This window comes from Rattus norvegicus, chromosome 9, assembly GCF_036323735.1.
Source record: "Rattus norvegicus strain BN/NHsdMcwi chromosome 9, GRCr8, whole genome shotgun sequence".
NCBI classification, from domain to species: Eukaryota; Metazoa; Chordata; class Mammalia; order Rodentia; family Muridae; genus Rattus; species Rattus norvegicus.
The window spans coordinates 97,909,582-97,923,884 of NC_086027.1; the positions used below are offsets into that span (position 1 = coordinate 97,909,582).

A 14,303-nucleotide genomic window follows, 5' to 3' on the forward strand; every position below is an offset into this window, starting at 1 on the left:
CCCCGAGACCCTCTCCCATCTCCATTCCGGCACCGATCCATGGACTCATGACCCACCCAACTTGGCTCATGCAGCCATAAATAAAAGTGAGGAGACCATGAGGAGAGGCTAGGTCTTCCTCTTAGTCTTAGTGGGCGGTTGTAACCAATGTCTTAGACTGAGGAATTTATTTGGGGAACTGGGGACAGGGCCCAGGATCTCCCACGTTCTAGCTGGATTGAACAATATCACCCTCAAAATCCTGGCTCAGAAGGCTCTTGGGGGCTATGATTTCTACAGAGGACTTCGGGGGTGGGGGACACGTATGCACAGAGCATACTGGTTACAGAGCGGGATTGTTGAGGCAGTACCCTCATGGACTCGTGAGAGGAACCATCTTCTGCTCACGGAGATGGGCAATAAAACCTGTACACCAGTATTAGGCAAGCTAGAAATGGTACGCACATCCCTAGACGCAGCCTCAGTCACTTGAACACAGGCATGTCACAGTCATTACCATAATGGCAGTCAGTAGTGCTGTCATTTGGTTGGCTTTGCCCTGGTGAGGACAAGCCCTGCAGTTAATGCTCCTCCAGCACTAAGCACAAGGGGCTCGTGTGAGGACTAGGCCCTAGGGCTCCAGCATAGCCAGCACATCGTGAGGAGCTCTAGCCCCAGCTCTCCACAGAAGTGACGAAGTCCTCTGCATGTCCTGACTTCCTGTCTCCCTTCATGTGTGGTAGTGATTGTAGACTGTGTCTGCCTCAGTCCCCATCCTGAGATCTGGTGGATGTCGCCTCAATTCTGGTACCACAAAGCCAGTGGTCCTACATCTGTGACCTCTGACTTCTGCTCACAGGCCATCAGGAGGCTGTGGTCTCCAAAGTCAGCCATGGTCCATCCCTCCCCTCACCGTGCTCTCAGTTTGGGTGTCCTTTGGCATTCCGTGCTACCAGCTGCCAGTTCTGACTGGCCGGCCTCAAGTGAGACATACCCCAGGTGTCCTAGCTAGGGTTTCTATTGCTGTGACAAACGCCATGACCAAAGAACTTGGGGAAAGGGGGCCTATTTGGCTTACACTTAACACATTGTAGACCATCATTGAAGGAAGTCAGGAAAGGAACCCAAACAGGGCAGGAACCTGGAGGCAGGAGCTGACGAATGGGCCATGGAGGGGTGATGATTACTGACCTACTCACATGGCTTCTCAGCCTGCTTTCTTAATAGAATCCAGGGCCACCAGTCCAGAAGTAGCCCCACCCACAACGGCAGAGCCCACCTCCTGTCAATCACTAATTAAGAACATGCTCTGCAGGCTCACCTCTAGCCTGTCTTAGGGAGGCAGTTTCTCAATGGAGGCTCCCTCCTCTAAGATCTCCAGCTTGTGTCAAGTTGGCATGAAACCAGCCCAGACACTAGGCAGCTGTTTCTGTGGCAGCAGCTAGGGGCCTAACCAGGTCACCCCTCCCTAAGATCAGGGGTAGCTTTGTCCAGCCATCAAGCTATAGAGAGTGTCAGAGCCTACTGTTGGCAGAGCCCAGCAAACGCTGAAACACTCGAAGGGCTTTTAGCTCTGCACCCCAGTCCTACCCATTCTCTAACCCCAAGCCTTGTGTTCGGTCACCAATAGCCTGTGGTTTACACACCAGGCAACTTATAGTCAGATCCAGAGGGAGTCAGAGGGCTACTCCCATAGGCTCTGTTTCAGGAAGGAGAGGCTATCTCCTGAAAGCACATCTCTTTGTGTTTTTAGGGATGGGGTTGGTTGGTGTCTGTCTTCTGACAGGTTATCACCCCCTCCCTCCCTCCCTCCCTGCAGTTGATTTATTTAAAGGTGTGTCAGCACCAAGACCTGATGAGGGGCTGGCCCCTCCTCCCTGCTGATGGCAGCCGCACCAATAATTCATTTTTTAGCTCATTAGCTAACGGAGGCTGTGAGCAGTGGTCCTCCAGGGCATTGGAACGAGGCGAGGTGATCTACTGCCAGCTCTGCTGCTCTTGAACTGGCCTTCCTTGGGGACAATGAAGCGCATGGCCAAGGGACCCGACAGTGACAATTGGAGTGCTGCGCCCTGGCACTGTGGTTTTCTAGGGTGGTGATGTTGACAGAACAGAAGAAAAACTGTGATCAGAGTGTCCTCTCTCTGTGGTGAGAGCTGGGAGAAGGATGGCTAAGCCAACATAGCAAAAATACTGTGCAGGCTTCAGGAACTGGGAGTGCCTGGTGCAAGACAAGGTGTATGATGGGTGGGGCTCTCATCTGAGGACACCTCTCTTCCTGGCTTGCACGGCCCTTCTGCTGTTCATGGAGAGAAAAGGAGGGTGGCTAATAACTCTTTTTATGGATCCCAGCCATAGTGGATTGGAAATCAACCACAAGGGTCCCATTTAACTTTATCTACTCCCTCTCAGGCCCATGCATACACACACCCCAAACCTAACTGACAACCATGGGGTCATTTAAACTAGCCAAGACCCTTGCCCTGGGTGTCCAGAGGGTCTCTACACTCTCAAGGGACTCACTAGAGCCCTGGCCAAGAGCAGCCCATTTCCCCCACCCCCACCCCCACCCCCACCCCCCACCCGTGCCCAGCATGATGAGTTCTGCTGCTTTCGGTGACAGGCAGCCAGGTTAGAGCCCTCCTCCTCTGCCTGCCTGCCAGACACCACACTGGTGAGTGTTCTGTGCCTGACCATGACTGACACAGGGAGTCTCTACAGTTGACAGCTACAGAAGAGCCACTGTGGCCAGTTTAGACCACACGAGAGGTCTTAGGTCTGAACAGCCCTGGCTTTAATAAGCCCATTTTATAGATGGCAAAACAAGTGTCCAAGGAGGGGAGGGTGAGAAGATAGAGTGCTGAGACCCCGAGACCCTCTCCCTCCCTCTAAAGGAGAGAGCGCAGCCTCACAGCCCTTTTCCTTCCCAGCAATCACTGGAAAACTTCACCAAGCCACATGCTGGGGTGCACTTGTGGCAGTGGCCACTGAAGACAGGTTCTGAACAACAGGAGTACTCAGGAGTTGATGGGAGCAACTGAACTCACACCCATAAACCTTCCATTGCCCTGGGCCAGACTCTATTTCTATACTAAATGGATTTCAGCAACAGCAACAAAAACAAAAAACAAAAACAAAACATCATCAACAACAACAACAACAAAAAGAACAGAGCCAGATCTGATGCAGGCATGAAGCCTGTGGCCTCACTTAGACTTCTGGTGAGCTCAAAAGCCAAGGGGCCCAGCGATGGGCACTGCAGGGTTCTATTTCCATCCGAAACTAAAGTCACACTGCCAGCAAGTCTAGGGATCATCCTTGGTGGAGGCAGGAATCTCTCTGCTCAGTCTTTGGCTGGGTATTTGAATATTAAAATGAAATTTTAATCATCGCAGTTAAGCCCCGAGTTCTGATGTTGAGTTCTCCCGTTACCCCTGGATGATCTGGCAATGACTTTTAAAATCAACTGGAGCAGAATAAGACAGTGTGATTTTAATGCCTACCCAAAAATGAGAGTTAGCAGATTGGAAACTGGAGGTCTGGACATCTCCTACCCCATTAGCCCTTCTCATTTAACTCACGTCTTGCTCTTTCTCCCTCCTGATTTATGAACTACCTCAACAAACGCTTAACATGTTATAAACAAGCTTTTAAAATAGAGTGTGAAGCCCTGCGGTCTGGGTCTCGAATTCCCCGGATGTCCCCCTGCCTAAGTGAGGATGCATATGAGGGGCTCCTCTGCAGAGGCTCCAGAGGCCAGTTCATCTCAGCTGCAGCCAAGTGTTTGTCCTGGAAGTCTCTGAATGAAGAGTCAGGGGTCACTTGGGGGTCACTCACATGTACCAGGAAGTGAAGCAAAACTAATCCAGATTTACTCCTGGAAGAATCTGTTTGCCTAAGTATTTAAAAACAGATTAGGGCTAACCTGACACTAGGTCACCAGGCGCAATGTAAACACTGTGCAGAGGTGTAAACGAGGCCTTTCTTCTGGGCCTTGGAAGCAGAAATGTAATGAGTTTTCTTTCTGGAGGGTTGGGGAAGGCCCCAATTCCTCCCTGCAGCCCTGATTATTGCTTCGAGAAGCTCTAGGTTTCAGAAGTCACTGTGAGTCAGGTTCCTACTGAAGTCTGAGATAATTACAGTCTGCCCATATGTGTGGGATTTGTTGGCTTTCTCCAACACCCTGGTGAAAAAGCAGGGCTCAGGCTTTGGGAGCACACCACCTGCTTGCTGCTCTAAGGGTTACTCATGAAATCACAGGTCCTCTTTTAAAACACGCACGCACGCACGCACCACCCCTTTTCCTAACAAGGAGTAGAGTCAGGAGGACTGTGGAGTTCAGTATTTCATCCTTTCTCACTTAGGTTTCTTTGTTTTTTGCTTTGGTTGGTTTGGTTTTGTTTTGAGAAACCTGCACCCACATCTAACTATCCCAGAGCCTACAGGCAGCTCACAGGGCCCTCTCACTACGTACCAGTGGCTAGCCTGGAACTCACTATGTTGACCAGGCTAGCCTTGAACTCACAGAAATCCACCTGCTTCTGCCTCCCCGTTAAAGGTTCACCTCACTGTGCCCAGCAGGCCTACCTTCTAGATCTACGTAATACAAACACAGAGCCCTGGGAGCGGGGTGGGTCTTTCCTCTCTTCCTTTTCCACCCCTTCCTCCTAGTCTGCAGTACTTCCCTGACAGGTAGGCCCTGGGGGAGGGCCAGGCCCCAGGCTCCTAGTCTCCAGGTCGTGGAAGGAGCTGGAAGCAAGACACTGTCCATCGCATCACCAGGGCTCAGCCTGATTGCAGAGCCCACAGCCTTCCAACTTCACCCTGCCCTCTTGTCCCTAGCTTTGCTCCGGCCTCAGAGGCTGCCCATTTTTTTTCCCCTTGAGGCTGGGCCCATCAGAGATCAACATTCTGCACCCTCCCCCTTAAGCTTTTCCCAAGTCTCCAAAGAGATGACAGATTCCTGTGTGAATCTTCATTGTTTTCTTCATCTGGAAGTGACAGGAGACCCTCGCCCGTGCCTTCATCCCAGACTAGTGGGGAATTAGGAGCAAAAGGGACACCGTACCTCTGCTGCCCTACCCCTAGCCCTGTTCACTTGCCAGCACTAGAGTCAGTTCACCTGGGACCATTCTTTTTAGTCAATATAAGCACATCTCTCTGGGGGATCCCTCCCTCCCTCCCTTCCTTCCTCCCTCCCTCCCTCCCTTCCTTCCTTCCTTCCTCCCTTCCTTCCTTCCTTCCTTCCAGAAAGCCCAAGCCTTTAAGCTACAGAGCCTGTGTTTGTTTTCACTGATGCAGGCCCCCAGGCCCTGCATGGCAGATAAGGCTGTGTTCCCAAGTCAGAGCTTATGGGAGCCTCTACAATAGCTTGCAAACCACGCCCAGAGGTTCTGGCTCTGGAACTGGGATGGGAGTAGAGGATACAGGCAGGGGGATACCAGTTCTGGAACCATGAATCAAACACCCACCCACCCACAAAGGGGGCCGTATTCTAAGAGGAGACCTTCGCTGCTCCTTTCCTGTGCCTCCTAACCATGGCGACTGCCAGAGCAGAGGTTCCAGCCTCAACTCTAACGCATACCTGCGTGGTGACTTCTTGCAGGGAAGAAAAGGAACGGTGGATTCGGGCCAAGTATGAGCAGAAACTCTTCCTGGCCCCACTGCCATGCACAGAGTTCTCCCTGGGCCAGCAACTGCTACATGCCACTGCTGAGGAAGACCTGCGGACTGTCATCCTGCTTCTGGCACACGGGTCACGGGATGAGGTGAATGAGACCTGTGGGGAAGGAGATGGTCGCACGGCCCTGCACCTGGCCTGCCGCAAGGGCAACGTGGTCCTGGTTCAGCTGCTGATCTGGGTAAGTGGCTGTGGTGCCCACCACATGCCCAGCAGAGGGTGGCGTCTCTGTGGGGTCAGAGTGCATTATTCTCCTGACCTCTCTCTCCTATAGAAGGCCGACCCTGAGAGCCAACCCTAGCAGGATTAGAACTTTCCATCTAGACTTACCTGCCTGGGGGTATAGAACAGTGGGCGGGGAGAGGGGGTGGGGAGAGGCTGGGTGCAGAGCAGAAATGAAACATGCCCATTTGCTAGAGGTCCCCAAGTGTCTTTCTAACGGCCTCTCAAGTCAAACATTTTGGGGTGATAGAAACTGTTTCTCATTGTTATCTTCTTGGGGAAAGGGGACATAAATAATTTGAATGACTTCTAGGAGTCCCTTTGCCAAACCTTTGGATTTTTATTTTCATAATACAGTAACGTTTCGTAGGCAGCTTCCTAAAAACACCTCCAGGATATCAGCCACTAGTACCTCTGTGTCCACTCTGGTGACAGGATCCAATGCAGCTTATGTGTGTGCATGGGTGCGTGCTTGTGTGCGCATGTGACACAGCAGTCCTGTGGCTGTCAGAGGACAGCTTGCAGAAGTTCATTTTGTCTTTCAACAACGTAAGCTCTATGGATCAAAACTCAGATTTCAGTCTTGACAAGAACCTTTACCCTCCCAGCCATCTTTCTGCCTTCTCCATGTATATACGATTAGAAAGCCAAATTGAAGTCCTCTGACCTGTTTGTGAGATGGGGGGGTGGGGGTGGGGGGGGGTTGGTCTTTACCTAACAACAGGGACGGAGCCTGTTCAAACAACATGGGAACATTGGTTTTTAGCTCCTTAGTCACCAAGTGTCTATCCCGGCTCCATGCACATGTAGATCTGAGGTTGTGTGCAATCCTTGCCCATCCTTAAATTCCCAGGGACACTAACTTGTGCTCTGTTGCCTCTACAGTACGGGGTGGACGTCATGGCCCGAGACGCCCACGGGAACACAGCACTGGCCTATGCCCGTCAGGCCTCCAGCCAGGAGTGTATCGACGTGCTTCTACAGTATGGCTGCCCCGACGAGCGCTTTGTGCTCATGGCTACCCCCAACCTGTCTAGAAAGAACAACAGCAGGAACAACAGTAGCGGCAGGGCGCCCAGTGTCATCTGAGCTCAGCCAACACTCTACCCGCCCACCTGCTCCGGAAGTTGCAACACCACGTGAGTCTCTCAGTTCCCTCCCTCTTCCTGGTGGACGCCTTCCACCCACCTGCCACTCACTCACCCCACCCGAAATCTCCAAACCTGGACATCCTCAAGGGGAGAAGAGGCTGCAGGCTATAGAACGGAACTCTTTTCCCACCCTCCGGAAGCAACGTAGGAGGGACCGACCACCTCCCGGCTTTGAGGATAGCACACGACAACGGGGGACCCCTGTTCCAGTGGCCTGGAGACGGAGCGGGGGGAGGGGCAGCAAGGAGAAGGGGCAGCGTCCCCTAACTGGCAGTTAAGCACATCAGTACATTTCGCCTCGACCAAAAAGGAGGCTTGGATTTCACGTCTTCTCGGGGGAGCTTGACGGCATAAATCAGAAGCAAGCACAGTTTGTCAGGTCTGAAGCCCCTATGATGGTAGGTGTCAAATCAGTTGTAGCTAATCTGTCCAGGGAGAATACTGGCTTCATTACACTTGTATAGTCGAGTTCCTCCAGCATTACCGCTGTTTAATAGAACGTGATTAGTCATCACCGGGAAGAAGGCATATTAGCCGAGGAGGTAGTTACACGGCACGCTCCGGTGATTGCCACGATATGATTGCCGTGCGCCTAGCAGCATCATATTACCCTAGACGTGTCTCTCCAGCCCTCGGAGCCCTCCTTCCCAAATTCACTGTCATAATTTAGTATCTGTTTAATTTTTCAGTCCAAAGAGAGGAAATCAGTTGCCGGGTATTATTTGACTCCATTCCCCTTTCTTGGTGCAAAAACAAAATGGAAAAAAAAAAAAAAAGTAAATAAAGAGCAACTTGGAAATTCTAAAAGAAATAATGAATTCAGCTGACAACGGCTTTCAAATGTGTTCCAAAACTAAGTAAATACGTAAAAGGATATTTTTTTTTTCCTGAGAGATTTTTTTTTTTCCGTACTTTGGCCACAACGGATGTGTCAGGCCTCAGCCACTCCCGATCCACAAAGTCTGAATCACCCAGGTTTCTGTCGTAGATAAGATGTGTGAAAATCTATTTGAATAAAAGTTCATAAATATGCATTGATTTTTGCACAGACAAATGGCACCCATGTTGATTTATCAATTGAGCTGGATGGGAACTAATAAGGTGCAACTGGTTGAGATCAGAGGGTTACAGATCATTGTCCATGAGAAGTGCTCCCAGCAGCAAACTACCATTAATCTGAAAAACAGCTTTTTAAAAGGTGCGGATCAGAATAAGACGGTGGCACAAATTGCTTATTAAAGTGGGAGGGGGGAGGGGAAGGAGAGAGGCAGAAGAGTGGGAAGGAAGGCACGCATGAGCCCTCATCCCAGGTTTTAGAGCTGAGACCGTCCTTCCCAACCAAACCAAGGGGCTGTGGCAAGAAGGGGTGATTTCTCGAAACGCCAGAACACCCACAAAGGTGTCCTGTAAGCAGCTGCTAGCCTCTCTGGCACAGCTCGCCCCGGAGAGTCCGTAGACGCCGTACACACGGTCCAGCTGTCTGGCTCTAACACAGATTGCCATCCTGGGGCACAGGGGGCATCAGATGCCAGACACCTTCAGCACGGTGGTCAGACAGGAGCACCGAACCGTGACACTATTTAGTTTTTAAGAAAAGTTGGGGCAGCCTTGCCAGAGAGCTCCCGTGACAGTGTGGCAGGGAGAAGGCCATCACACTGGAAAACAGGACCCTGGGCAAAGCCACCACCGGCAGGCATCCTGTGGAGAAGCTTCCTCACGATTATATATCTGAACTTTCTATTTTGTAAGAGTTTTTCCTCCTCTTTAACTTTTTACAAAAAAAAAAAAAAATTTAAAGTAGATGGGAACAAAAGTAAAGCTTTACACAGCATTTAGATGTGGGCAGTGTCTCGTGGAGATCTCCAGGCTCACCACAGCCGGAACTGACCAGTATCCAGAAATGTCACAGATGCGAAGCCACAGGTCTGAGACCCCTGAGCTCAGCCCCATGCGCCTGCGCCGTGCATTTGGTTTTTCCTCCTGCTATCCATCACTGTGTCGTTACTTTAAATGTGAATAGAGAAAGCAAGCTGTCATTGCCTACCTATTTTTTGAAGAATGCATCAGCATCTGACCCTGTGATCCGCACACGTAGCCTTTACCGTAGACTTCTATAGAGAACACAGATAGACTATAAATTCTTAAATTATTTCAGTGTAGTTAATTCCCACTAGGAGTGCTTCTATCATAGGGGAGCCTACTTCGGAAAGGAAACGGACTCCTTTGTGAGGCCTCTCTTCGGGGTGTATATGAGTGTGTACATATTACCGTGTGTTTATAATATGATATTTTCCCAAATGACTCCTTGTTTCATATCACCCTCCGCTGCCTGAATACGCAGTTGCTTGCTCTGGTTCCCTCCCACCCTCCCTCCCTAGGTCGCTCTGACACCATCAGTTCTTCCTCAGAACACATGACCCCTCCCCTGCCAGTGTTTGCCGTGCTGAACTGCCCAAGGATTGCCCACTTTTTCATAAGCCTGAGTTTCGGCAACAGATACAAGGGTGGCAGCAGGGCCTCCAGGGTTCTCTGTGCTGATAAAGGAGAGACGTGGCCTAACCGTGCTTCTGTTTCACACCAGGTCCTTCCCTCAGCAATGATCTGCTTGTTCCCATTTTCATGCTGACACCAAGGCTGGGAAAAACAGGGACAGGATGGCAGCCCCAGTACCAAACACTTCCCCTAATGCGAAGCGCTTTTTAGAGAGCATATCAGAATAAGATAGTCGCACGGTGGACTTACTAAAACCAAGAAAGGAAGTAGAAAGAGCTGGGGTGGTGGACTCAAGAGTTCTCATTACAGACACACTGTTAGAGCTGAGGCCACTCTCGTGCCAGGAGGGAGGGGCTCCGGGAAGGGATAGCCCACTGCAGAGTCCATTCAGTACAGAGTCCATTCATATTTGGGGTGAATTTCCTCTCTTGTTGAGAAGTTCCCAGCTGGGGCCAGCCACAAACAGGCCTGTGATTTGTCGTCACTCGTCCTGGGGAGGCAGTGATAGAACCAGGCACATGTCAGACTCACCTGGGGCTACCTCTGCTAGGCTTCTGACACCCTCCCCCAGGCTGTGAAGTGTCAGGGGAGGAAGGGAAGCCTCCTGATGCTGAGAAAGCCCCTCTAATGGTTTGTCTGGCTTTACAAAGAGCTAAGCACTGCTCTCCCATCATCCCCAAGTATCACTCGAGCCTAAGATGAGCCTCCTCTCCTGTAACCTCATACCTCTGCTATTGGCTCACCAAGCCTCCTTCTCCCTGCACTGCTGGGGTGCTTACATGTGCACACACACACGCGCGCGCACACACACACAAGCATGCACATGCACGCACACAGGCACACACTAAAGGAGCATACATACACTGTCAGTTCCCTGTCCCCATTAACTTTGAGCATCATAGCACCTCAGCCCTTCGGCTTTACTGCCTCTGTCCCCTGAGAAGCTTAGCCAGAGAGGGTGAACCCCAGGGCACCCTGTAACATCCTCCTCCCTCTGTCAAGACCCACAGTGAGTTTGTGTCTGAACTTGGTGAGTCAGAGACCTGCTGGCCCTGAGCCTGATCTGCGTTCCTGGTTGCCAAGGTTTCTGCCCTTCCTCCCGTCATTTGGGCTGTCTCATGCCTGAGATGGTCAGTCTCCACCCCTCCTTGCAGATGCCCCACAACAGCACAGCTGGAAACTGTGCCATCAGAGCCTCCAAACTCCTGAGAGGCTGACCTCCCTGAGAGGCAGGCCCTTGCTTTCTGGTGGGCTCTCCTCAACTCGCCTGTCTCTTCACAGCCTACAAGGTCCCTGAGGCTTTGCTAGAACTCCCCCAGGATTGTATTTATGACTTTGAAGCAAACAAATTGAAAAGCAGGAAGGAATTTGAAGAAATGTGAAACGGATGAACATCTTTCCTTTAAAAAAAAATAAAACAGAATTTATCCCCCATTGCTTCTGTTGTGAAGGGCACAGCTGGAGGCGATTTTTCCCTTGTCACTCACCAGAAAGCCTCCAGGGCCATTGGTGTCCAATATGCCACCTTCTCTTCTACTTCTCGTGCATTCTAAATGGCCCTACTTCTGCCAGGCCCTGGCCAGCAGCACGCCAAGACGTGTGCCTGGTACACTGCAGGACCAAGACATCAGGTCTAAGGGAACCACATGGCCCAGCTATTTGTCTGGTCTCTTTGGGACCCTTCTCTTTAAAGCAGCCAAAGTGGATGGTCTTTTAGCCAAAATGTCACATTCCTTCTTGAGAGGTGGGGAGGGGAGGGGCTGGCTCCTCTGCTGGTACCACTCAGCAGTAGACCCCAGGCTTTTAGTCCCACCCCTGGAAGCAAGAAGCAGGGACAGCTGATTAGAGATCCCAGCACCCGGAGTAGTCAGGGCTTATCTCTCACTTCATGGGGAAAGACAACATCTGGGGTGTTTGAAGACTCCTCCCACTTAGAAGTCCTGACCTAACCGGTCTCTTCCAGATGCTGAAACTCCCGGTAGTGTCTGTACCTGCTGCCCTTTAAACAGTGGTTTAGACCCTGGGTCAGAGTTGAGAGAGAGAACGTTTCGCCATGGATAACTAGACAGCCAACAAGGCTTTGCATCTTAAGTTTTAGCAGATCCAGGTCAGGTGTGCACACTGAGGGTCCCTGGGGAAGCTGGCCTCCTGTCCCTCATCTCAAGAGGCCAATTTTCCTGTAGAAGAAGAGTATTTAGTTTGGGTTTGCTCCTGTCTCGTCAAAGCGTTCTTAACTGAGGCCATCCTCTTCCATAGAGAGCCTTAGGTGGGTGTGGACACCCAGCACTGGCAGCCACTCGAGGGTCCAAAGTAAGTGGCCTCAGGGAGTGAGGGAGGGGAGGTCAGCTCAGGGCTTGTCTTTATTTTGCTGGGCACGTGGCATCTGCTGGGGACCCCCAGGGGTCGTGAATCAAGCCATATGATGGAGTCTTCCCGCCAAAGGGAGGGCTGGTGTGAAATTCTGTGTGCAGGGAATTACATGGCCTTTGTCTTGTTGCGGGTGACATAAAGGAACCAAGAAGTGTGAGTGGGTGGGGGGATGGGATCAGGCCCCGAGGAGAGCCCTTTAATGTACTGTGGGTGGGAACAACCACTCTAGGATCACACTGTAGCCCATTGGGTCAGGACTGCGTCCACACTAGCCCACATGTCAGTGTGGTTACTAGAGATTGCTCTCAGATGCTTGCAGAAAGAAAAGCTTAGCTTCCTGGGTGCTCATGTGAACTCACCAAGGGCATGCACCAAAAGAATTTGTAAGCAGCCCTCTGTCTGATGTGCTCAGAAGATACCCAGTCCACCTGGCTCGTCGGGATGCAGAGAAGGGACCAAGGGTGCCCTGAGTTGGGGCCAGCCCAAATGGGGCTTCTAGATCCTGCTCTTGCCTGCACCTTGCTCACCTACCATCCAAGTCCTGCAGTTTTCTTACCAGAGTGGTACAGGGCAGTCGAGTGGAGACCTGGCTATTGTGTGACAGACGGGCAAGAGATCCCTTCAAAGCATCCTTGTGATCAGAGGGGAAAGATGCCATACCTTCTTGTTGAAAATAACCCTTTTCTTGTATGTAAAACAATTCCTTTCCCTCCCTACATTGTGAGGTTTGGGGGGAGGGGGTCGTTTTCTTCTAAAATGAGAAGCTTCTCAGATGAGAACTGGTCCTCCAGCCCTGAGCCCTGAGGACTGAAGGGTGTCGAATCCCAGGAAAGCACAGAAGGTGGCTGGGCCTCTACAACAGCCTGAGGCTGGACCTGCAGAAGACAGGGCCTGGACATCTTCTTTCCCTCTTCCTTCCCTTCCCCCAGTTCCACCTCGAGTCCTCCTCTTGCCACAAGAGCTTCTTTGCAAAGAGAAACCCCAGACAAGGCCGCGCACCGCTGGCACATCTCTGGGTAGGGGCAAGGAAGGCCACCTCACCTGCCTAGCCACACACAGAAGGCAGAAGCACAGCGAGGGCTTCTCCAGAGGTGGGTGGCCGATCAGGGGCATTTTGATATTACCTCATTCCATAATTTTACGTTTCCCGATGACCGATGCTTTATTTATGCTGTTTGTCCTGTAATTCAGCCATCCACAGACATTTCGCTTTGCTTGTTCGTTCATGCGACCTTGTTCGGGTTAAATATGCTGGTTTGTATTTTCCTGCCTTGGGAGTTTGTGTCAGCTGTACAGTATTCTAAGGGGAGAAGAAAAGGAGACGCGTGTAAAGTAATGGAGAGAGGTAGCTATAATGTAGAGACCTCTTTCTAATAAAGAAAAGAAAATATGTATACAGTGCTTCTGTGAAGTGTCTTCTTGGTACCCATTTGTCACAATTAATTGGCTTCCTGCTCCCAGAAAAGGTAAATCAGAGAAGAGGGGCTTCAGCGACTGCCCAAGGGAGGTTTTGTCCTAGAGATAGGCCACCCTTATATGAAGGAACTAGTCCCCCAGTCTGTGGCCAGAAACCCAGGAAGTGGCACCCCAGAACCTAGACAGGTGTCTCCACACCTCAATCACAGGAATGGAAAGGCCCTGAGGGTGAGTTTGGCAGTTCCCAAAGGTGAGACAGAGAGAGAGAGAGAGAGAGAGAGAGAGAGAGAGAGAGAGAGAGAGAGGAGAGAAGAGAGAGGAGAAGAGAGAAGAGTGTGTGTGTGTGTGTGTGTGTGTGTGTGTGTGTGTGTGTGTGTGTGTGTGTGTGTCTTGGTATTGCCCCACCCACCTTCCCCACATGAGTGGCCTCAAGGCAGTGGACTGCTGGGAAAACAATGTCACCAGAACTTCACTACTAATGTAATCACTGTCAAAAGCATCACTGTAGCTTTCTTACACTAAGTACATTGTATCATCACTCCCAGTTCAGGAAAGAAGGTAGCACCCACCCAGACACAGGCACGCCCATTGTGTATAGACCCACCCAGACACACCCACCCTAGACACACCCCAGCCCAGAGATGCCTGCCCAGCACTCAGCACGGTGTGATCATACTGTCTTTGGACCCTTTCCCACAGCACAATCACCTGCGGGGTACAGGGTACCACGTAGACCATCACACCCACCAGAGTGTGCCAGGGTTAAAGAGGCTTTCAGGAGGTGCACCAACACGTGCTGGGTTTCTTTTAGGTGAGAGATTTACAACGTGGCCTGCATAAACGGAAGGTCATTCTGTACAAATACAGTCTGTGTCTGTACAGGTCAGTGTGCTCTGGGCCTGGTCCCCACCAAACAAACATTTGGTGCTGTTACCACCTAGCATCTAGAATGCTGTTCACCAGGGTCTGCATTCCAGCTAGATGGACAGACG

General features: G+C 51.2%; 1 protein-coding gene across 22 annotated transcripts in view; it reads left to right on the forward strand.

Annotated features, from left to right (window-relative positions):
• Nucleotides 1-13,289, forward strand: part of Agap1 (ArfGAP with GTPase domain, ankyrin repeat and PH domain 1) — a 435,489-nt gene extending 422,200 nt beyond the window's left edge. For 20 of the 22 annotated variants that reach the window (XM_063267308.1, NM_001401593.1, NM_001108230.2 and 17 more), the window contains 2 exons: nucleotides 5,585-5,840; nucleotides 6,767-13,289. In XM_063267308.1, the coding sequence (XP_063123378.1) occupies nucleotides 5,585-5,840; nucleotides 6,767-6,970 (460 nt within the window). In that variant the 3' untranslated portion in view covers nucleotides 6,971-13,289. Of the gene's footprint in view, nucleotides 1-2,909; nucleotides 3,149-5,584; nucleotides 5,841-6,766 lie in introns of those variants that run through there. The other 2 variants (XM_063267304.1, XM_063267306.1) reach the window with 1 other exon arrangement.
• The last annotated feature ends 1,014 nt before the right edge of the window (nucleotides 13,290-14,303 follow it).